At 48.6% G+C, this 22219-nt stretch overlaps 1 protein-coding gene across 2 annotated transcripts in view; it reads left to right on the forward strand.

The window, feature by feature from the left end:
* ARHGEF3 (Rho guanine nucleotide exchange factor 3) overlaps positions 1 to 22219 on the forward strand; it is a 305270-nt gene that overhangs the window by 17535 nt on the left and 265516 nt on the right. For both annotated transcript variants that reach the window (XM_061128326.1, XM_061128327.1), the window contains exon 2: positions 21487 to 21579. In XM_061128326.1, the coding sequence (XP_060984309.1) occupies positions 21518 to 21579 (62 nt within the window). In that variant the 5' untranslated portion in view covers positions 21487 to 21517. The remainder of the gene's footprint in view (positions 1 to 21486; positions 21580 to 22219) is intronic.

The following is a 22219-nucleotide window of genomic DNA, read 5'->3' on the forward strand; positions in this document are numbered from 1 at the left end:
TAGATACCGCCTTCTCTGGCCATCATATCTGAGCTATCACCACTACTCCCAACACTCCTCTCCACCTTTCTAGATTTATTTTGTCTCTTAACTTCTGTCACTGTCCAGTGTAGTGTATATTTTGCTTATTCATCTTATCCGTTTTCTGCCTCCCCTACTAGAATGGAAATTCCATGAGGGCTGGGGTTTTTCTCCTGTTTTGCTCCCTGCCATATCCCCCACACTTCATTTGGCACTGAGGAGACACTCAGTATTTGTTGAACCAGTAAATAAAATTTTGAAAAGTAGAGATTAAAAGCCATTTATGATTCTTTCATTATGATACAATTCTTGCCCTATTTTCTTACATGTGAATTGTTACATATAAGTATGTCTGTATTTGTGTGTCCTGTTTTTTCCCACCAGACATTACTCCCTAAGTCTTCTTTCTTTCTTAAATTGCTACATAATCTTCATGATTGCTTGCTAAACGGCTGCATATTGTTTTCACGGAATGGATGTAGCAATTTTATTTAACCTTGTTGTTTTGTTTAGCACTATTGGGCAGCTTCCAATTTGTTGCTATTGGAGATTACACCACAGTGTCTGTCAGGCATTTGCCCTGCCTCCCTCCCTCTCCTCTGAAAAGAGTCCTCATTCTTTTGATCCCAGGAGGGGACTGCGGCCCAGGCTGGGCCCCTCATGGTTCCCCAGCCACTTGGCTGTGGTGATTGGTCCAGGGATGCATATAGGCCCAGCCAGGACAGGCCATGGGCTTCCCTCAGGTCAGCCTTACTCGAAAGTGGCAGAACAGATGCTCAGAGGCACCAGAGCTGTAAGGAAGGGGCCCCTTCCTTACAGAGAATGGAGTAGCGGCAGTATAAGCGGGGAGATGGGAACATCGCCTGTGGATCCGGTGCCTGGGCTGAGCTGTTTCATTATGCTTCCGACAGATTCCCCTTTTTCAATGATGTAGGTGGAATTGGATTTCTCACCGCAAAGAGAGAGTCTGGAATAATCCAACTCAATGGAGCATCCCCACTCACTCCTACCCACTGCCCCCATTGCCTTTTTTAGTTCTTTAGTCCAGAGCAAGGAAAGAGGTTACAGGGTACCTAAGGCATCTTTCAGGGCAGAAAATGCATTTTAGCAGAAGAGCTCAATTATTATTATTGGGTTTTTTTTTTTTTTTTTTTTTTCGGTCATACTGGAGGGACAGTGTGAAAGCATCATCAGTCTGTATTCAGATGCTGACACTGCTAACTGGTAGAGGTAACCTCAGTTTATTTGTCTGTAAAATGGGGGTGAAAATAATCACACCCCACCTCAGGGAATTGCTTTGAGGACTAAATGAGTTAACACAAAAAAAAAATCTTCAGAAGGGTGTGTAGCAGAGTGAGGGAACACTCACTGAGCATTAGCTGTGGCAGCTGCTCGGTTATGATGCCCAGCTCTTAAAGGGTATGCGTACTCAGTCATGTACAACTCTTCTGCAGCCCCATGGACTGTGGCCCGCCAGGCTCCTCTGTCATCGGAATTTTCCAGGCAAGAATGCTGGAGTGAGTTGCCATTTCCTCCTCTAGGGGATCTTCCTGACCCAGGGATCAAACCTGCATCGCTTGCATCTCCTGCATCGGCAGGCGGATTCTTTACCACTGAACCACTTGGGAAGCCCATCTTAAAAGGGCAAGAGGAGTTAAACATAGAACTCCCATGTGAAGTACTAATAGCAATTCCATTCGGGTGTGTCTACCCAAAAGAATTGGGTACACCCATAAGTATACCCAGAGATACTTGCACACCCATATTCATGCCAGTGTTATTCACAGTAGCTGAAAAGTGAAAACAGCTCACGTGTCCGTTGGCACATGAATGGACGGACAGGCTACGGCACATGCATACAGTGGCACGTTACTCAGCCACAGGAAGGGGGGAGACAAGCCCCAACTTGGATGTACCTTGAAAACAATGCTAAGTGAAGTAAGCCAGGCGCAAAAGGACAAATACTGTATGATTCCACTTACATGAGGTATGCATAGGCAAGTTCATATAGATAGGAAGTAGAATGAAGGTTACTAGGGCCCGGGGGAGGGAGACCCCCGCTAGGTATTAAGCAACTCGTGTTTAATGAGTATGGAGCTTGTGTTTAGAATGATGAAAAAGTTTTGAGATGGACAATGGTGATAGTTATACAGCATTGCAAGTGTACTTAATGCTACTGAATTGTATACTTAAGAATGGTTAAAATGGTAAATTTCATGTTGTAGATTTTTCCACACCAAAAGAAAAAAAAAACTGTGAGAGAAGTTAGAGGGTGTGAATGGGTGTGAACTATGGTGGGTCTTCTGGACTTTTTCTTTACATGCTCAAGTTAACTCAAAATGAAGCAAACCACAGTGGAAGAAATGGTACAGACTGAAACGGGAGTGGGGGTGGCGGCGGCAATGGGATAAACTACCCAGGAGCCCACAGCATCCTTCTAATGTTTCACACTGCAGGCTGGGACCTGGCGTGGGACAAGCAGGCCACCAGGCCAGAGGGTGGAAGATGAGTGACAAGGAGAGGGTCCAAATGAGTGTTCTTAGTGACTGTTAGTCCTGTCCCTGGGTCAGATGGGCCCAGCCCAGAACCGGAGGCCATGTGAGTCACAGCTCACCCTCCAGGGAACTGAGGGATGTGGCAGGGAGGGGCTGGGCTGTGACTCAGAGGCCTTGGCCTCTGTGAGCTTCCTGCCAGGTGCATGGAGGCCCCCTCCGATTCCCCGATTGGCTTCCCCCTGTGGGGGTGGAGGCAGGGGTACCCACCTCTGTGCAGGCATTGAGGAGGCTCCCCAGCAGAGCCTTAAAGTTGTCCGGAGTTCTTTCCCTGCTCGTTTTTGGAAACACAATCACAGTAATAATAGCAGCGACATTTCTTGAGCAATATGCTCAAGCTCAGGGCTCTGCACATTTAATCTTCTTCAAGCCTCATCTCACCTTGTCAGCTAGTCTTATCAGTCCCACTTTACAGAAGAGAAAATGGGCTCGTAGGGATGAAGCAACTTGCCTGAGGCCACACAGGCTGCAGGTGGCAGAGATTCAGGAGGCTGGACTTGTAACCATGACGACACATAAACACACACACACACACACACACACACACACACACACACACACACACATTCGCGCAAGATTAGACTCCATTATGTGACTTTATCTCTGGGTCTTAGTTTTAAAGACAACTTTAGTACTTTTTTCTTTGTGCTGATGAAAAAAAAGTTGGAAAATACAGATAACAAGTATATTTAACAACAAAAAGATCATGCATTCTGGTTGCATTTTAGCATTTCAGTTCATTTTTATTGGTTCCTTTGGGATCCTGAAGAGTGAATGACATTAAACAAACCCAGTGAGTACTGAGTGCCCCTCACTCTGCAGGACACTGTGAGTATCACAGTCATCACAGCTCTGTCCAATGTTTGTAAAACTGTGATGGTATTTCAGAAAGACCAGGCTCATTTGGAACAAATTACTTTAAATATTCCAATAAATAGGTGTAGTATAGTTTGCCCTGGAGGGAGCAAGCTATAATATTCGTTTCTAAGGCATTGTTTTTCTTTGTGTAAAAGGCCACATGTCTTGTTTAATGGGAAGAAACTTGTTCTTTCAGTATTTTATTTGAAAGAGATTGTGGGAAATATGTAATTTTCCCCTGCTTACAGCCACTTCTTAATGAATGTGGCAATGATGAGAACAGGACCAAAAAGTTAAAATCCAGTGAATGGGGGGAAGGGAGATTCATCTTAGCCAATAGTTTAAATCTCATCTCCTGAAATTTTATTGGAGTTAATCAGTTGGCAAACTGACTCATCCAGGTGGCCCATCCTCGACTTTTTTCCTGTCTGTCTACTATCAACAGAAAAATCAGTAAGAGTAAAATTAAGCACCTGTTTTTTTGTCCATTGCAGTAAGAGACATTCATTTATATGTTCATTCAACAAGTACATACTGACTGATATGACAGCTGGGCTTAAGTTCACTGGGAGGGATATAGAAGAAAAAAGGTTAAGAATGACTTGACTATGGAGGTTGTATGATGGGTACATTTTTTTCTGCTTTTGTATGTGTTTGAACTTTTGCATTCAAAACAGTTTGTGTGTATGTGATATTGAGCATTTCAGCCTTGGGCCAGGCCATGTACTAGGTGCTGGGGACGCCCTGATGGTCAAGACAGGCTCAGATTCTGCCCTTTTAGAATCAGAAGACACTCATTCAGGAAGCAAGTGCTAATCAAACAGTCACATGAATGTAAGTAAAATTACGGCTGTGATAAGTGCTGAGAAATCACCAGCTGAGATGCAAAAGTCTGCAGTCTCCATTTCGCCCAGGATTGGTGGAGGTACTAAGTCCTCAGCTTGAGGTAGCATGAAGGGAGCAGGTGTGTGTGTATGTATGTGTGTATGCGCACGGACCTGCTCGCAGGCATGCATTTGTGCGCAAGCTCAGTCAAGGCTGAGAGACTGTGGTTCTTTGCCTGTCTGAACCGTGGTGTGATAGAAGGAATTCAGAGTAGACCAGCTAACTGAATGCTCTTCTAGAGAACTTCTGTGTTCAAGAAGATAACAGAGCATAATCCTCCAATGAATTCTGATTATGATTAGAAAAAAAAAGAAAAAACCCAAACGTTTTCTCGCCTTTCACTGCATACTGTGCCACTCCCTGTCATGCCTTCTAACAGGATCCCAGTCCCTGCTGTTTCTCGATCTTTGTGTACGCCATTTCTCCTGTCTAGAATGCTCTAACCCCTGCTCTTCTCAGGGCCAGCTCCTTTCCATATATAGGTCTTGGCCCAAATGTTGCAAGGGAGTCCTTCTCTTAGCACTTCCCTCTGTTTACTTTCTCTTCCCCCATTTTTTCTTAGTCTTCCCCAGGCTGTGAGCGTGGTAACGAGAGGGGTATGTCTGGTTGCGTCCCCTAGCGTCACTCACCCCCAGCTGGTACACGCAGACAGTGGGTGCTCAGCACATCTGACAGCCGGGTGCTGTCTTACATCATCCCTGTGCATATTCCTACTTGATTATTTTGCATTTTAAAAGGATTTTGATCTATGGAGAATTGTCAAAATGGACTTAAGGGAAGTTATGGAAGCTTAATATGAGATGAGAGTACTTTGTGTATGGTCTGTGTCCAGAAATCCAAACAGTAGGGTCATGTACATCTGAATTGTCTTGGGCTGTAGGAGGTGAGGTGAAATGAGATGCTTCTGTAGGCTCCAGGTAAAGGAAAGGGGTGTTTGGGAAGCCCCATCTCTCCCGGGAGATGACAGGAGAAGGGGGTCCTTCTCTTCTGGTTTGTGGTCACAGCTGACAGGACCTAGAAGTACCCCACCACCCTTACTTCATATCTTCTATAAAAATAGCTCAAGATGTGTTAAGGAACTAAATATAGAAGGCAAGTAAGTGGAGCTTCTAGAAGATAATAGAGAAGAATATCTGTGTCAAATTAAGATGAGGCACAGCTTTCTTAAACAAGACACAAAAAAGCACTGCCATAACGAAAAAGTTTATAAATTGGACTTCATTGAAATTAAGAACTCTTGTCAACAGTAATGTGAACATGGGTGGCCTTAGAAGGTATTCTGCTAAATGAAATAAGTCAGAAAAAGATAAATACTGTATGATACCACTTGTATGTGGAATCTGAAAAATACAACAGACTGGTGAACAAAACAAAAAAGCAAACTCACAGATATAGAGAACAAACTAGTGGTTACCACTGGGAAGAGGGAAAGGGGAGGGGCAAGATAGGGGTGAAAGTAAGTGAAAGTCGATTCAGCTGTGTCTGACTGTTTACGACCCCATGGACTGACTGTAGCCCACCAGGCTTCTCTGTCCGTGGGATTCTCCAGATAAGAATATTGAGTAAGAAAGGGGTAAGGAGTTAAAAAAAAAAAAAAAAGGTTGTTATGGAATTATATGAAATCGTGTGTGTGAAACTTTTGAAAATTGAACTATAGAATTAATCATTCAAAAAGTTAAAAAAAATAAATTAGAAAAATAAAATTAAAAACTCTTTATCAGGACTTCTCTGGTGGTCTAGTGGTTAAAAATCCACCTGCCAATGCAGGGGACATAGTGGGCTCGATCCCTGCTCCAGGAAGATCCCACACGCTGCAGGACAGCTAAGCTGGTGCGTGCAATGCGACTACCGAGCCTGTGCTCTAGAGCCTGGGAGCCACGGCTGCTGAGCCTATGTGCTCCCCAACAACAGAAGCCACTGCAGTGAGAAGCCTGTGCACAGCATTGAAGACCCAGCACAGCCAATAAATAAATTATATTTTAGAAAGAGTGAAAAAGCAAGCTATCGTCTGGGAGATAATATTTGAAATACATATGTCCAACAAAGTGTTCATATCCAGAAGGTATATAAAACTGCTACAGACCTGTAAGAAACAACCCAGTTTAAAAAAGGCAAAAGACTTGAGCAAGCGTGTCACCAAAGAGGATTCCAAAAGACAAGTAAATGTGTATAGAAGGGTACTTAACCTCAGTAGTCATCAGAAGATTTTAACCACAGTAAGATACCACTGTATCTCCACCCAGAATGGCTACAATAAAAAAGACTGACACAGAAGTGTTGGTAAAGACATGGAGCAACTGGAACTCTCATATACTGCTAATGGGCACATGCATTGGTACAACCACTTTGGAAAATCGTTTTGGCAGTGTCTACCCAAACTAAACATATTCCTACTTATGTGGTAGCATGTCCACTCCTAGGTATATACCCAACAGAAATGAGTGCCTAAGAATGCCTGAGGACTTGCAGAGGGAGGATGATTGCAGCTTTATTCATAATTACCAAAAGATGGAGACAACCCAAGTGCTCACCAGCTAGCCATGTGAATGAGCAAGTTGTGGTATATCCGCACAATGGAGTATGCTCAACAACGGAAAAAGAGCCTTTCGGCAGGACACTTAACTAGATGGATGGGGGGCATAAAGAAATGAGGGCTATTAATCTTTTATAATTTGATTTAGTTGGTGGTTATATTGGAGTATAAATATCTAAAAACATTAATAACTTGTACACATTAGATTTGTGTAGTTTATATATGTTGCAAACTGTTTTGTTATGTATGCAAAATATACGGTAGTGTTTCTCCAGAGTTGGTGAAGGAAGGTTGGGGAGCTGAAACTGTTCGAGGCCAGGGCAGGCTGGAGGGGAGGCCAGGTTGGAGCCCGTGAGAGGCTGGAGTTTCCCCTGCCATGGTGCTCTGGTGTGTTCCTCCTCGTCCTCACCTGCCTCACCCTCACAGCACGTGAGCAACAGCCACCATCACCACCAGTCCCTGGCACAAGGCTCCCTTTGCAGAAAGGGTCAGCGCTTGGGAGGGAGGGTGGCCGGCTGTTTCTAACTGTGGTGCTGTTGAAAGGAGAGATGCATCTATCTGCTGCTGTCCTCGGAGTCCCTGGGCATCCCATCCTGGAAGGGGGAGAACCTGCCTATCGGCTAGCTTTACCTGAAACTGATGGTTAAATGGTGATGGTGGTGGTTGGTGTTACTGGGTAGGTTGGAGGGGATCCAGTGAGGAGGTGGAACCTGCTTCTGTCTGCCTGGGCCCGTCACTTGGCACCCACACCTTGGGCTGATCCTCTGTAACAAATTGAAGTGTGTTGTGTAGATTGCCCAGGGCAGCTTTGTGGGTCTACTGGGGGCAGATCTCCAAGCTGAATGGCCTGAGGGTCCCTGGGCCGGGGCTAGTGCTCCAGAGAACCCCTGGCTCCATGCTTGGGTGCCCTTGCTGGTGTCTCTCTGACAGGCCTGGCTTCTTGGGAGAGAATAAGCACTCTGGTTGTGGATCTGAATGCTAGCATGGTCTGACTTTTATCTGTTTATATCTTTGTGGTCTGCCATGTTCTGTCTAGGTTTTAATCCCCTTTACCCAGAGGAGATGAGGAAAGTGCAGGGGTTAAGAGTATCCTAGGTTCTGGAGCCAGAGTTCCCAGGACAGGGATGCAGCTTTGTGCACCAGTGCGGTGCCTTGGCTGGTGGCCTTGAATGAGTCGCTCTGTCCGTTTGTGCTTCAGTCTCTTTCTTGGATGATAGAGGATACATTAGAGACCACCGCTGGGTTGTTGTGTGGATTTAGTGGGTAATTAATGTAAAACACCAAGACCTGGTGTGCAGTCAGTGCTCCTGGACGTTGGTGGTGGTGGCGGCAACAGTGAGGAGTGTTTAGACGGGCCGGAGTAGTAACGGGCCTTAGGGCCATCGTGGGCCCAGTGTGTCCGCACTGGCGCTTACTTGACGCGTCAGGGCTCAGGGTATGTTCGATCGCTTTCTATTTTTTATTATTCCATCACCTGACCACAGGTCCTCCATCCCTTATCCACAGTTATAGAATCAAGACACTACTACATGTTTTTTTAAAAAGTTTGGTGCAAACTCAATGGATGCCCAGATCTGAGCTGAGTTAATAGGAGTCTCTTCAGAGTGTGTGGTAGAAAGTCACATGTTCAGCTGCAGAAATATTTACGAACTTGACTGTGGATGTTGCACTTGACCCTGCTGCGGCTATATGGAACATACTGTACATGCTTCCTATTACCTTTCTAAAATGCAAATGTTATGAGTTCTGAAATGCTTCCAGCTCCAAGGGTTTGGAAGAGTTGTGGCTGTGGTTTATTCTCTCGGTGGCCAGTTTCTCTTTTTCGCTAATATTAAAGGATCCTGCAGTGAGTATCCTTGATAGACTTGGAATTGCTGGGTCAGCAAGCAGGCAGATTTTAAATTTTTGTTAGCTCTTGGCAGATTGCCTTTCAAAGAGATAAGAGAAAATGGCAATTCATTCCACCAGTAGCACGTGAATGTGAATTTGGTCCTACTCCTCCCCTGCTTCCATGAGCCGCCTCAGCCACCCGTGGCCCCAGGCTTACATCCTAGCTCCTCTCTGTCACATTCACAGGCTTCCCTGGCCTGTCTTCCCAGTCTCTGACTTTCTGGCCCTTCTGCTGCCACACTACCATCCTTGAGCCTCTGACCAGCTGCAGAGTCCCCTGGTCAGTCAACCACCATAGCCCACGCCCCCCACACGCCCTGGGCTTTACCCTGGGCTGGACAGAGCTCTGTGGCCTTGTCTTCTGGGGAGAGCTGAGGGTCTGAGCTGAGAGAAGTTAGCCTGGAGGAGTGGAGGGGAAGCTCTGTGGGAAGTCCCGGAGGCAAACTTGGGAGGAATATTTGTGTCTTCTGGCCTGTGGAAAGCCCTTGCAGAGGATTAAGCCAGGGAGTGACCTGGCTGACAGGGCTCATATTTTATGCATGTGCTCAGTTGCTAAGTCATGTCCAGCTCTTTGCGACCCCATGGACTGTAGCCCAGCACGCTCCTCTGTCCATGGGATTTTCCAGGCAAGAATACTGGAGTGGGTTGCCATTTCCTTCTCGAGGGGATCTTCTTGACCCAGGGATGGAACCCGTGTCTCTTGCATCTCCTGCATCGACTGACAGATTGTTTACCACTAGTGCCACTGGGGACACCCACGGGCTATAATGGAAGGTTAAAGTGGTGTTAGCCGTTGATTTGGAGAGAAGGGGGTCAGGCCTTGTCACTGATTGTTAATGAAGAGTAAGACAGGAGAGAGAAAGGTCAAGGCCACCTCTCAGTGTGGTGCATAGAGGTGGGACTTGAGGAGGGGATGACAGTGAAAAGAGCACACACTGCCAGGATTCGAATCCCAGCCTCGGCTCTTGTTGGCCACAGGACTTTGGGCCAGGGCATTTCACTGCACCATGCGCCTCACTGTTCTCATCTGTGAGGTGGGGACTAGGCCACCAGCTCCGCTATAGGGTTGTGTTGAATGTGAGTGGTGTCAGCAGGAGTCAGAGGCGTGGCCCACAGCTGGTGCTGTGCAAAGCCATCCTTCATGCCGTACCCTCAGTCTCCCCAGACTTGGCTTCTCTGTTGCCTGCCTAACCATCAGTTTCCAGATTCATGTTCTTGTCTGGCCTTGCTTTCACTTTCTCTCTGGATTGAGTCCCTCGAACCCGAATCACAGGCGGTGGATGGAGCTTGGACACCTGCGTTTCAGAGAAGCTCCCCAGGTGGGCCCAGCTGCTCCCGGTAGGGCAGGAACCGACTCTCCTCAGAGCCAGTCCCCTGGGCAGTCCTGGGTAGATGCTCTTGGACGGAATGAACCGTCGACCACTGTCTGGTCTCATTGTCTTACAGACAGACCCAGCAGGCTGGACCGATCCCGTTTCCAGAGCAGCCTGGTGCGGGGCTGGCTGCCTCAGAGTCACCCTGGGTGGTGGTGGTGGTGTGTCATCACAGTGCATATTCCCAGCCCCAGCCTCGCGATCCTGATTCGGGAGACCCGAACTGGGGCCAAGTGTGAGCCTGTGTGTGGACGATTCTGTGTCCTGCAGCCTCAGGACACCTCTGGGCCCCGAGCACCATGTCCTTCTGGCTGTGACACCCTGTGGCTCTGTTAGGGAAACACAAGGCCCTCGGTCTCAGCCACAGGCCCTGGCATGTCCTGCGGTGTTGGGTAAGGTTGGCTTTCTTGGTGCCAGGTCCCCAGGTGTGGTTTCTGGGTAGTGGCAGAGGCTGCTCCCCTCCTGCAGTCAGCAGGAGTGAAAACACCTGGGTGTTTCGAACTTGAGTGTCCCTCTGCTGCTACCCCAGATTGCACAAGAGCAAGTGCCTTTGTCACAGCCGATGCTTCAATGACTTGGGGGCCCTTGCCTCCAGTTTCCTTTGCTTTGTGGCCTCATTCTCCCTGCCAGCCCCTTGGAAGGGGGTGATGGGGAACAGCTGCTCTCACCATAGCAGAGCTCAGGGCTCGGGTGCCAGGCTTTGCGTCCGGAAGCATCTGCCCCTTCGCATTGTCCGCGCCTTTCTGGACACAGAGGAAGGCTTATAACCGGGCAGCAGGGCCCTCCTCCACTCCTGTCTTCCTGCCACCTGCAGGCTTTGGGTGAGTTTGTGGAAGGTGTGGTCTTGCTCTTGACCTCTGCAGCCTCCTGAGCTGTAAAGGTCCCACTGAGGTGTGAGCACCTCCTGGTTACTTCTCTGCCTGAGAAGTGGGTGAGGGTTCAGCAGCGGGCAGAGCCAGGCGGGCTCCGGACACGTGACTTGGCGGGTCCAGCGCAGCTTGCTCACACCTCCTTGTCATTTCTTGTGCTTTGCGGGCGTGTGCCTCTCGGAGAGGAGGGCAGGGATTTGAAATCCTGGAGGGGATTTTCCAGAGCAGATCCAGGTCTCAGCCTCCGACCTGGGGATCAGCGGAGGGGCCAGGTGGACTGTCAGCAGGGTGGGGCTGGTGGAGGGCGTGGGGATGGCATGCTCAGAGCCTCATTTAGGGTGACCGTCACGGGAAAGGTCACTTTCTTTGTGACTGTGGTCGAGGTGGCCAGTTTACTGGCTCCTGAGATCTCTGTGTCTGTGTGGTCTTGCCTGCTGGGTGGGTCTGGAGTGGTTCCTCACCAGGTAGTTTTATATTCTCTGAAAGTGTTTCTCCCTCCTCCTTGTCATGCTCCTGTTTCTCAGTAGCCCAGTTCCCCACACTTCAAGTTCTGCCTCCCAGGCCTGTTAACCTAGCGGCCCTGGGCTCACTCTGTTCTAGCAGGGACCCTCTCGTTTACGCCTTGCTCCCCGAGACCCCCAGTGCTGAATACAGTGTGGCTTCTGGACCCTCTCACTGTGGGACCTCTGACAAGTTGCTAACCTCTCCGCGAGACCCTCTGCTTTCTTGTCTGTTTCTGGTAGAGGGGAGGGGATGTCAGCCTTGTGGAGCACTGGGCTGTGCTCGTCACTGGCCCTGTGTGTCATCAAATCCCCAGAAAAGCGCCGTGGAGCTGACACCATTACCATCCTGTTTTACAGTGGGGGCAGTGCTATGAAATCGCTCAGTTGCCAGTCATGTCCAACTCTTTGCGACCCCGTGGACTGTAGCTGCCAGGCTCCTCTGTCCATGGGGATTCTCCAGGCAAGCATACTGGAGCGGGTTCCCATGCCTTCCTCCAGGGGATCTTCCTGACCGAGGGATCGAACCCTAGACTCTTACATTTCCTGCATTGGCAGGCAGATTCTTTACCATTAGCCCCTCCTGGGAAGCCCGTAGGTGGGGAAACCAAAGCACAAAGTAGCCCTTTCTGGGCTCTCGAGGCCGCCAAGTGGCAGAGGTCAAATTAGAATCCCTGTAGTCTTAACTTCAGAACTGACAGATTTGTCTGGTTCTCTGTAGTGTGAATGTTTTCAGCATTTATAATATAAATTTTCAGCAGCTTATGGTACATCATGCTATTGTGGAAATATGGTATCATGGAATCCCATCTCTCTTGCATTTGACTTATGTTTACTGAACTGGAAGCTCTTAGAAGAAAGAAACAACTACTGAGGGATTCTCCCCGATGGCTCAGTGGTAAAGAATCCACCTGCCAGGAGACACGGGTTTGATTCCTGATCTTGGAAGATCCCACAGGCTGTGGAGCAGCTAAGCCTGCGTGGCAGTTATTGAGCTTGTGCTCTGGAGTCTGTAAACCACAACTACTGAAGCCCGCATGCCCTAGAGCATGCGCTCTGCAACAAGAGAAGCCTCTACGAATGAAAGCCTGGCACATTACAATTAGAGAGTAGCCTCCACTCACCGCAGCTAAAGAAAAGCCCACGCAGCAATGAAGACCCAGCAGAGCCAAAAATAAATACATAAATTAATTAAAAAAAAAAAAAAGAAAAGACACAATCATTGAATCCTGCTCTTCCGCTTAAGTGAGTGTATATTCTGGAGGGGGTGGTGGGGTAGAAGTTGGGGGTGGTTAGAGCTGGCCCCACATGCTGTGTGCCCCAGTTCCCACAGGGCTGCCCTGCCTGGGCGTCCAAGGGTTACATGTCTGTGGGTTCCCTCTGTCCCAACGACTGACTTTACCTGGAGTGCGACTGAACACACAGTCACCTACTTAGCACTGGGCTCTTCGAGGGAGGGGGGGGCCCCTCTCCAGAACCCACCTTCTCCAGGGGCCTTCCAGGGGAATTCTGGGTTCTGCAGGACTTCCCCACTAACTTTAGAAGTTGTCTTCCAGTGTCAGAGGCTGCGATTGGTCCTTTCCACTGTAGGACCGTTCTCAGCTGATACTTTGGAGTAAGAGCACAGAGACGGAGCTAAGATTTAGCCAGAGAGTTTTCTTGGGGGAGTCAGGCTGCGTATTTACTCAGGTGCCAGTTGCGGGTTTGGGAAGTTTGGAGGCCTCGGTCCAGGAGTCAGATCCAGGTGTTTAGTCCCCGTGGTCCACTTCCAGCTGCTGGAGGTTGGCCGAGCTGCTGAAGCCCATTTCCTTTTCTGTAACGTGTGGCCAACAGTGTGCATCTCCTGGGGATGTCATGTGACTAAATGCAGGTATAGAGTGGGTCCTTGATATATTTAATTCCAGGGAATTTTATATTGTCTTCAAGTGCCTAGATGTCATGAAATGTTATTTATAGTTGAGCTTCTCAGAGAAATCACCCCCTTTTGTGCAGGTGTTTTGAAGTACTCTTTGGGCATGAAGTATGCTATATGTAAGCATTTGTCTCTGCAGGAAATGAATGATGGTGAGGCAAACCAGGCTACCTTCCTCGAGCTGAGTTAGTGAGTGTGACATGTGTCAGTTCTACGAAGCTCACTTGGTGAAGGATCAGGTCAGGAAAATGTTGCCCTGGCCAAAGGATCCAGTTTTGTTCCCAGATGGCAACATAAGCACAAGGTCTATTCTAGGGTCATTTTATGAGAATCATCTCCCTTTTGTATTCCTGTTACATAGTGTGGTGGAGATGAGCACACTTATTTTTATGCTTTGCTCTGATTCTTCCACTCACTAGGTCCACGGATGTGGGAAAGGCACTTAAGCCTCTCTGTAAGAAGGAGGTAAGAGTCTTTATCTTACAGCATTGCTGGGAAGGCTGAATGGGATCAAGCATTTGAAGCCCTCCACAGGGTGCCTGGCATATAGTAAAGCTGATGTCACCATCGCCTGTGGTGAGGAGGAGGGCGGTGACGACAGCGGGGGCAGTGCTGATAGGGTGCCCAGATCCTTGGGGAGCCCGCGTGCCCTCCCTTGGATGAGCCGTGCCCGGGCAGTGTCCATCTGACAGTGGGCACACCGCTCTCACCTGCGTCTCACTCCCTCCTACCTTTGTGTCCTCTGTGAACACATGAGCATGCTCTCTATCAGCAAAAACAAACTGAGCGTCCATCAGAGGCATTGTTGGAGAGACTTAGAGGTTTTGTGAGAAGCAGGTTTTTCAAACTTTTATTTTGTTGTTGCATTGGAACTATTTTATAGTATGAGGACTTACCCAGGAACCCTGGCATATGGATCCTATAGGAGATGCCCTGGTTGGAATCGCAACACCCTCAGGCCTAAGGACAGGCAGCGAGGAGCTGGAGAGTACTTGAGCACTGGTGCTATCCCCATCAAACCCTCCTCCTGGGATCTGGGATCCGACCTTCCTCTGGGAAGACTGAGGCTTGGGATGAGGACCTGAAAACTGACCCAGTCTCCTGTCCCCGTCTCCCCAGAGGAGCACGTGATGGAGGCCATTCAGTGAGAACTGGAACTGTGGCTGCCACCGGGGCTCGCTCAGCTCAGCCTGTCTGCGCAGTTACGCCATGTGGGGACCAACCACCGAAGCTGGAGGCTGCCTGGCCGGGGCGAGTCCGGGATGCTTGTTGGAACACGTGTGATGATGCCGTTAGTCTGTTATACCCTTTCCATCACTGGGGCATCTTGACCTTGTGTCTAGAAATGTAACCCCGAGTCCTTGGGTCCCCAGCCGACATCTTCCTTTGAGAGAGTGACTTGAGGGCTCAGGTGGGTACTGAGGGAGCTTGCCTCTTGAAGCCTCACTTTGCTGTGATGCTGGGGGCGGCCAACTCCCGCAAGGGCCGCTTTAATTCTTCAGGCGTGTGGCAATGGCCTCCGAGGTGCCCTGGTCCTGCAGCAAGTTTGTGTTGTCTTTCATGAGAGTAGACAAATGCAGTTGGTTGAATTTGTCCTTTCATCCAGAGAACTCACATTTGTCAGCATGCTCACAGTTGGGCTGCCTCCATTCCCGGTGCAGTCGAGAAGACACGAGCACATATTGGGACTTGGGTGAGGGGGGAGCATGGCAGAAGCACTGCGGAATCACTGGAGGACGGGGAAAGCCTCTCCCTTTGAGGGTGGTAGTGGAGACCTCATTCCTAAACTCTTGGCCTCCGACTCCCTACCCTCCAGAACCTCACAATGTCTGGCTTCCAGGAAGGATGGAGTAAATAAAATTCAGTAACACCGATCTCTAACTGCATGCATCTTCTTGGCTAAACACTTGTTGTAGATTGTCTCGTTTTGCCCAGAGGCGCAGAGCCCGCTGAGACCAAATCCCATCCGTGGTTCCCTCCTGTGGCCATGGGTGCTGCTTCCCTTGTAACTGTCCATCTCTCTGTTACTACTCCACCATGCTGTGCTGTAACCATCAGGGTTTTTTTTTTTAAAAACTTTGAGACAATTTTAATAACCCCCCAAATATGTCAACCCTTTTTTTTTTGTTCTCGTAAAACTGCGAGTGGTACAGATGTAACCGAAGCCCTCCCTAACCTCCAGCCAGTCCCACGTCCCTGCTCAGAGGCAGTGGTTTAGAAACACCGTGTCCTGGGTGGTCTGCACACCCCGGGTACAGACACTCCCACCCGTATCCACTCGGATGCTGCGAGCCAGTCTGTGGGAGGCCGAGGGTGTGCTGCCGCGTCTGCAGCGCTGGACAGAGCGCCGTTCGGAATCTGAGTGAGGGGCCAGCCTCTCAGGAACGGACTGCACTGTGGGTCATGGCATGATGTCAGTGTCATTATCTCCGCTTCAGTTTATCTCTGGCCACAGCAGCCCTCGGGGGCGGCGGCCTTGTTTGCAGTCAAGGCCTCTGGGCCGCATTCTTTGGCCATGTGAGAGGTGAGGTCATCGAGGGCAGGTGGCTCAGGGCGATGTGGTCATAGACCCCGTCGTCCAGTCCGTCTTCAACCCTGACTTTGGCTTTGGTCCTGAGGTTGGCAGACGAAGAAAAAATGTATCCAGCTCGCCCTGTTTTGATAAAAGCCTGGAGGACAGACCCTGACTGTTTGCTGATAAAATTTATAACGCTCCCGAAAGCCAAGCATGATGCAGAGGAAGGAGCAGGCGGGCTTCTTCAAATCTCTCCAGGGGGTGTGTTCCCTTCTGAGGTCTGAGACTGAAAAATTATTTTGTGACGAGTCTTGATTTGTTACTTGTGTGCTGTGAAAGTTTTTTTTTCTTCTCCTTCTTAGTATATCTCTTTTTTTTGGTTGGGGGGGGGAGTGTCACGTATTTATTAAGCACCAACTATATGCCTAACCCAACTTGGATGGGGCGTTAAGGAAGCAGAGTGGGGTCTGGGTTAAGGGTACCATGGGCCCTGGGGTCAGATCACATGGACTCAAATCCCATCCTCTAGTGATGACTTCTGGGGCCTTGGGAAAGTTAATTGGCCATTCTGTGCCTCCTACTCAAAAGAGGGATCATGGTAGCACCCACTTCATTGGGTGGGAGAAGAGGAAATGAGGTCATGTTTGAGGAGTGCTGAACCTGATGCCTGTTAGTGCTCAGCAAAGGCAGTTGCATCATTAGTAGTTATTATGAACTAGCATTGGGTGCTCACATGCAATCATAACTAGAAGGAGAATTGGACAGGCAATTCCTGAACAGGCAAGACCTGATTTCTGTTCTTGAGAGTTTGTAGTCTGACTGGGGGAGACTAGATTAAGATGCTCGTCACTGTTAGCAATTAATATGTGACAGCAGCAATTAAGAGCAGATGGTATGGTTGGTATTGCAAATCCTATAGACGTTTAGGGGGAGTTTCTGGGGGGGGGGCAGGAGTGGTGTGTCAGGTGAGTGACAGGAATGAAGGGGAGACGGAGGACAGTGCAGCAAGGGTCAGGGGGACATTCCAGGTCTGTCTGGTGAACGACTCCTGGTAGGATTGTGGATGGTCAGGAAGTCAGCTGGGATCTGCTTCATCCAGAGGTGAAGTGACACATGCCTGTGGAGAGGAAATGTGTGAGAGAGGCAGAGACACCGTTGCTGCTGCATTTGCTCCTCCTCCTCCTTCTTTAGTTATAAGTGCATTCACTGAATTTTCATAACTGTTGACCTCCAATTGTGGGATGCAAAGTTGGGGAATTTAGCATGTCTATATCTATATTGATTTATAGACGACAAGCAGTGACGTTTTTGAGAGGACTGTGAAGACCCTGAGTTGAAGGAAACGGGAGAGTAGACAAACGTTGCCTGGTTCTGCCCTTTTCTGCAGACAGACTCATACACCAAGTGCCCTTGTGTCTGGTGGCATCGACTCCGTGTTGTCTCGTGAGCGTCATCCTTGTTGCAGGTAGCCGTAGACCGTACATTCTCATACGCTGTGAATTACCACCTTTTATTTCATTCATTCTACTGTTGATGAGCATTTGGATTTGCTTCTGGTTTGGGGCTGGAGGTGAGGCGAATAATGGCCCCTCAGAAGTTATCCATGACCTCACCCCTGGTTACAGGTACCATTCATTGGTAATACGTGTGACTGTGTTACGTTATGTGGTGGAGGGACTTTGTAGGTGTGATTAAGTTAAGGTTTTTTGTTTTTTTTTTAATATTTATTTATTTGGCTGCTCTGGGTCCTAGTTGCAGCACGTGGAATCTTTGATCTTCATTGCAGCGCACGGGACCTTTAGTTGTGCCACGTGAGGTCGTTTAGTTGTAGCATGTGGAATCTAGTTCCCCAACCAGGGATCGAACCCAAGCCCCCTGGGAGAGTAGATTCTTAGCCAGTGATCCCCCAGGGAAGTCCCAAGTTAAGGACCTTGACATGGGGAGATGATCTTAAAATCTCTGGGTGGGCCAGTGTAGATACAAAGATCCTGGTAAGAGGGATGCAGGAGCGTCTGGTAAGAGGGTGAGCTGTGATGATGGAAGCAGAGGTGAGAGAAGGTGCTCCACTGCTGGCTGTGAAGAGGAGGAAGGGGCCATGAGCCGAGGAATGCATGGAGAAGCTGGAGAAGCAAGGAAGTGGATTCTGCTCTAGAACCTCCAGACGGAGTGCGGCCCTGCTGACCCATTTCTGACCTCCAGACCCATAAGATGACAAGTAGCACTAAGCTGGTGATTGTTCCAGCAGCAGAAGGGACTGATACAGGACCGTTGTGCATAGTACTGCTGAGAACATTCTAGATAATGTCTCATGGTCCATGTAGGCACCTGGGAGCAAAGGCAGGTTGAGTAGATATTGCGACCATCTTCCAGGGTGATTGGACCAGTCTGTGCTCCCACCAGCAGCAGGCTGTGATATTTCTGGTTGCTTCCCAGCCTCACAACACTTGGTCGTCCTGAGAAGAGAGGTTTCTCAGGGAAGAATTAGCCAGATTTGGTGTCCAGTGGAAACCTTGTAGGAAGGTGGTTGAGGAGATGCTGGTCACCAATGATGCAGCCCATGGAGGAGGGCAGGCGGTGGTGCTAGTTTCTAGCTGGGGAGAATTAGGGCTCCTCGTCCATGAAGGGACTGGCATAGCAAATGCTCAGTAGCTTTAGATTAATACAGAGCTTTCCGGCTAAAGAGTTGAAACAGCACTTATTTTCACAACTTGCTGATTACTCAGGGTGAGTGGTGGGTCTTGTGAGGTGGAGGAAAGGCCTGCGCTATTCCGCCAGCCCCTCAGAGTTTGAACACTGTCCTCACTTAAGTGCCCAGACGTTAATCACAATGTCATCACAACCTCTGTGAGCTCCGGTCGCGCTGTCCCTCAAAGGGGTGTGATCCCGCCTTCCCTGTGCAGCCATGGCTGGGTTAGAGGAGCCTCTGCGTGAAAGCCCTGAGCTTCCTGCCTGCATGTAGGAGGTGCTGAGGCAGTGGTTGCTCTGGCCATTACCAGCAGCAGTACTGAGCACTTACACTCCTGCAGAGGTTGGCAATTCTGGGTTCAGAGTGAGTGTTCAGGGGCCGAGTAGGTGCCTTGGGAGGGGTCTGAGAATATCACCAGGGCATCCAGGGTGGGTGAGGGCAGTCCCTCTAAGAGACGCTGTCTCCCCACAGCCCTGAGACTGCTTTTGAAAGTATTGTTCATTCATTCATACATTCAGCCAGCACTGAGCTTTCTCTTGCACATTATCATACCGTGGTTAGGAACACAGTCCCCCCAGAACAAATGCTTGGTTAAAGTCTGGCTTTGCCATTTGCTGTCTATACAGCCTTTGACAAATCTTAACCCAGTTTTCCAGTTCACAGAGGGAGGTAGCACCTGCCCCCTAGGGCTGGTGTGAGAATTTGCTGAGATAATCCATGTCAATGTCTGAGCCTTGGGAATCCCTCAGGGCTGGGGTACAGAAATGGGTGTCCCAATCTCCATCCCTACCTGCAGGCTGAAGAGCAGTGGTTTATTGATGGCTCTGTACAGAAAACCTTCTCTAACACCAGGAGATAAAGAGTAAAACCTGACCCAGAACTAGCCAGTGGGCCAGTGGAGGGCAGGCTCTGACTTCGTAGCTGCTGAGGAAATGTGACTTGGAGGAGAGTCTTCTGCTGGCATCATTTGGGATGTAGGTGTCAAATCCTCTTGCAGCAGTTACTATGCTGCAGAAGAGCTCGCTACGCTGAGCAGATATGGCTTCCAGGCCGAGGTGAGGGGGACTGAAGTGTTGACAGCCGCAGAAGTGGCCACCGCTTTCTGCTGTGTCCCTTCATTGCAGGGATGTAGTGGCACCTCTGGGACTCCAAGTTCAAGTCCCACTACTTTCCATCTCGCCTCCTTCCAGGAGCCATTATCTTCCCGCTTGCCTTTTTCCGGGTCCCTCCATGATGCACAGGCCTCAGCTGAAGGAGTTAAACTCTGAGGGAAGCCAGCCAGAGCATTGGCCTCAGACAGGGATCCAGATACTAAAAATATCTCATGGTGTGCTCTTTGCAAGTTAAAGAGCAGGGTTGAAGGCTGTGACTGGGAATTCTCCCCCAAACTGATTCTGTCCAATGCCTCATAGTGCCAAGGTCCCAGGTATCTGGTCCCGCCCACCTGGATCTGAAAGTTTATCCACACGGCACTTTGATCTGGGAGAAGCCCGGACTCACAGTAGAACACGTGGAGGAGGGTGGCACAGGGGGTGGGGAGGATTTGGCCAAGCGGCCTGTGATGCTCAGCAGTCATCACAGCTGATGCAGTGGAGCTGGGCCATGACAGCACAGCGTGAAGGTCATGGGTGTCAAAACTCTCCTGGACCCTCTTTTGTCTAGGAGGCTCCAGGCTAGGGACCAGCACACCATCCCTCAACATGGTTTACACGGCCAGCTCTTCTTGTGTTGAAACTGACAGTTGTTTCTTTGGTTACAAAGGAAGTAGCTGCTCAGTGTTCTGGCCGTGTTGTAGAAAGAGAACGTGCCTTTTAACGCTAGAGCCACACCTGGAGTGGTGAGGAGTGCAGCTCCTGAGACTGGAGAGGGAACCTGTGAGTTGTATCTCAGAGTCCCCCTGGGGCAGGTGCTCAGGAAGTGGAATAGTGGGTGGAAACCTCCACCATCGGATTGTTCTCCCCAGGTCTGTCACTCTATCCCTGTCTGTTAGCCTCTGTTGCTCCTCAGCCCAGACTAAAATCCTTAAATGTGAGTATGGTGCACATTCAGATGGCGTTTTACTATCCCGAGTAGTTGTTTTGTGAAGTGAAGCTCACAGCTCATACTTGTGGGTCCCCACCTTCCTGACTCTATAACACGTGCTCTGCCTTCAAGACATTTCACACGGGAAGAGATTACATGCTCATTAACACTTCTTCATCCATCAAACACTGATGGAATACCTATTTGAGATAATGTGTGGTTTTACTAAAATCGTGACCCAAAGTAATTTGGTCTCAACTGTGTCTGTAGTCACAGACTGTCCCAAGCTCCAAATAACAAAACCCACCCTCCGAAGGGCCCCAGTGAAAATATTTAACCATAGTGTCAACTTGATGAGAGTTTATCAGCCATAGGAACAAGACCCAATAGAACTTAAAGTTTTATTAAACTTAAAGTGACTTGAAGAACAAAGACATTTCTCTTGAAGATTGTAGTTCCAAGTTCAGAGGCACCTGTGCTCCATGCAGAGTCACAGGCCCAAGTGCCATTTATCTTGTTGTTCTGTTATTTCCAAGTGCATTTTCATCATCTGCGTGGCCAGAACTGAGTTCCAGCCAGTGGAAAGGATGAACAAGGCTTGCCCATGTCTTGAGACCTAGATGGAGAAGTCAAACATATCACATCCGCTCATATTCCGTTGGAACTCATGCCTGGCTGCATGTAACTGCAAGGATGCCTGGGAAATGTAGTCCCTGGTAAAACTCATATAACCTGTGGGCGAAAGGGAGAATGGATTTTGATGGACACTGAGCAGCCTTTGACATATTCCTTTTGTATGTATTTAATGCATCTCTTTGTGTTAACATAAATGCACCCAGGTTATAAATATTGGTTATTTTGCTTTTTCAGAAAGAAGACCTGGATCTGTGACGCAGCATCTATGGACAACTCCAGAGTAATGAATCAGTGTGCCTTTAGAGGAATGGAAGAAAACAAAGAAAGGTAAAGATTTCTTTAAAAATTAAAATTAAAAAAAAATTCTTACATGCAACAGTAAGTGCAGTTCAGGACTTTTTATAAGTCAGTGGAGGCCATCAAGAATTTGGAGATCGCAAAACTTCCATGTGTCCCTTTTTCTTTTCTTGAATTCCTGACACCAGAGGAAGGATACGTTCGTCAAGTATGAGGGAATTTTTTCCAAAATTTAGAAGGTAGAGTTGGTATATAGAACTGATATGGTCCAGAATTAAATATCTGATTCTAAAAACCAAGGACACTCATTCCAAGAAATAATGGGCTTATGCTTAGATGTGTTGTTTCTGCATTTGCTGGTGGTGAATGCAGAGGAGGTAAAGGCAGACCTTTAGTGCAGACCCTTCTCTTGAAGTCATCATCTCTTCCTCTTCCTTCCACCTCCTGTTTTTTTGTTCCTTGTAAATAAATGCATTAGTTTAAATACTTAAGAAATGCATGGATAAGTTTTCTTAGTTAATAAAAGTGAAGTCTCCATTGAGCCTCCCCCTCGCCATTTCATTCCTCACGCATACCCTACTCCTGTCTTTCCCAGAAGTAACCACTGTGACCTACTTTGTGGACGTCCTTCCAGAACTTTTATGAGGTGTCTGTGTGTGTTAGTTGCTAG

Source organism: Dama dama, chromosome 24 (genome assembly GCF_033118175.1).
Source record: "Dama dama isolate Ldn47 chromosome 24, ASM3311817v1, whole genome shotgun sequence".
In the NCBI taxonomy this organism is placed as follows: domain Eukaryota; kingdom Metazoa; phylum Chordata; class Mammalia; order Artiodactyla; family Cervidae; genus Dama; species Dama dama.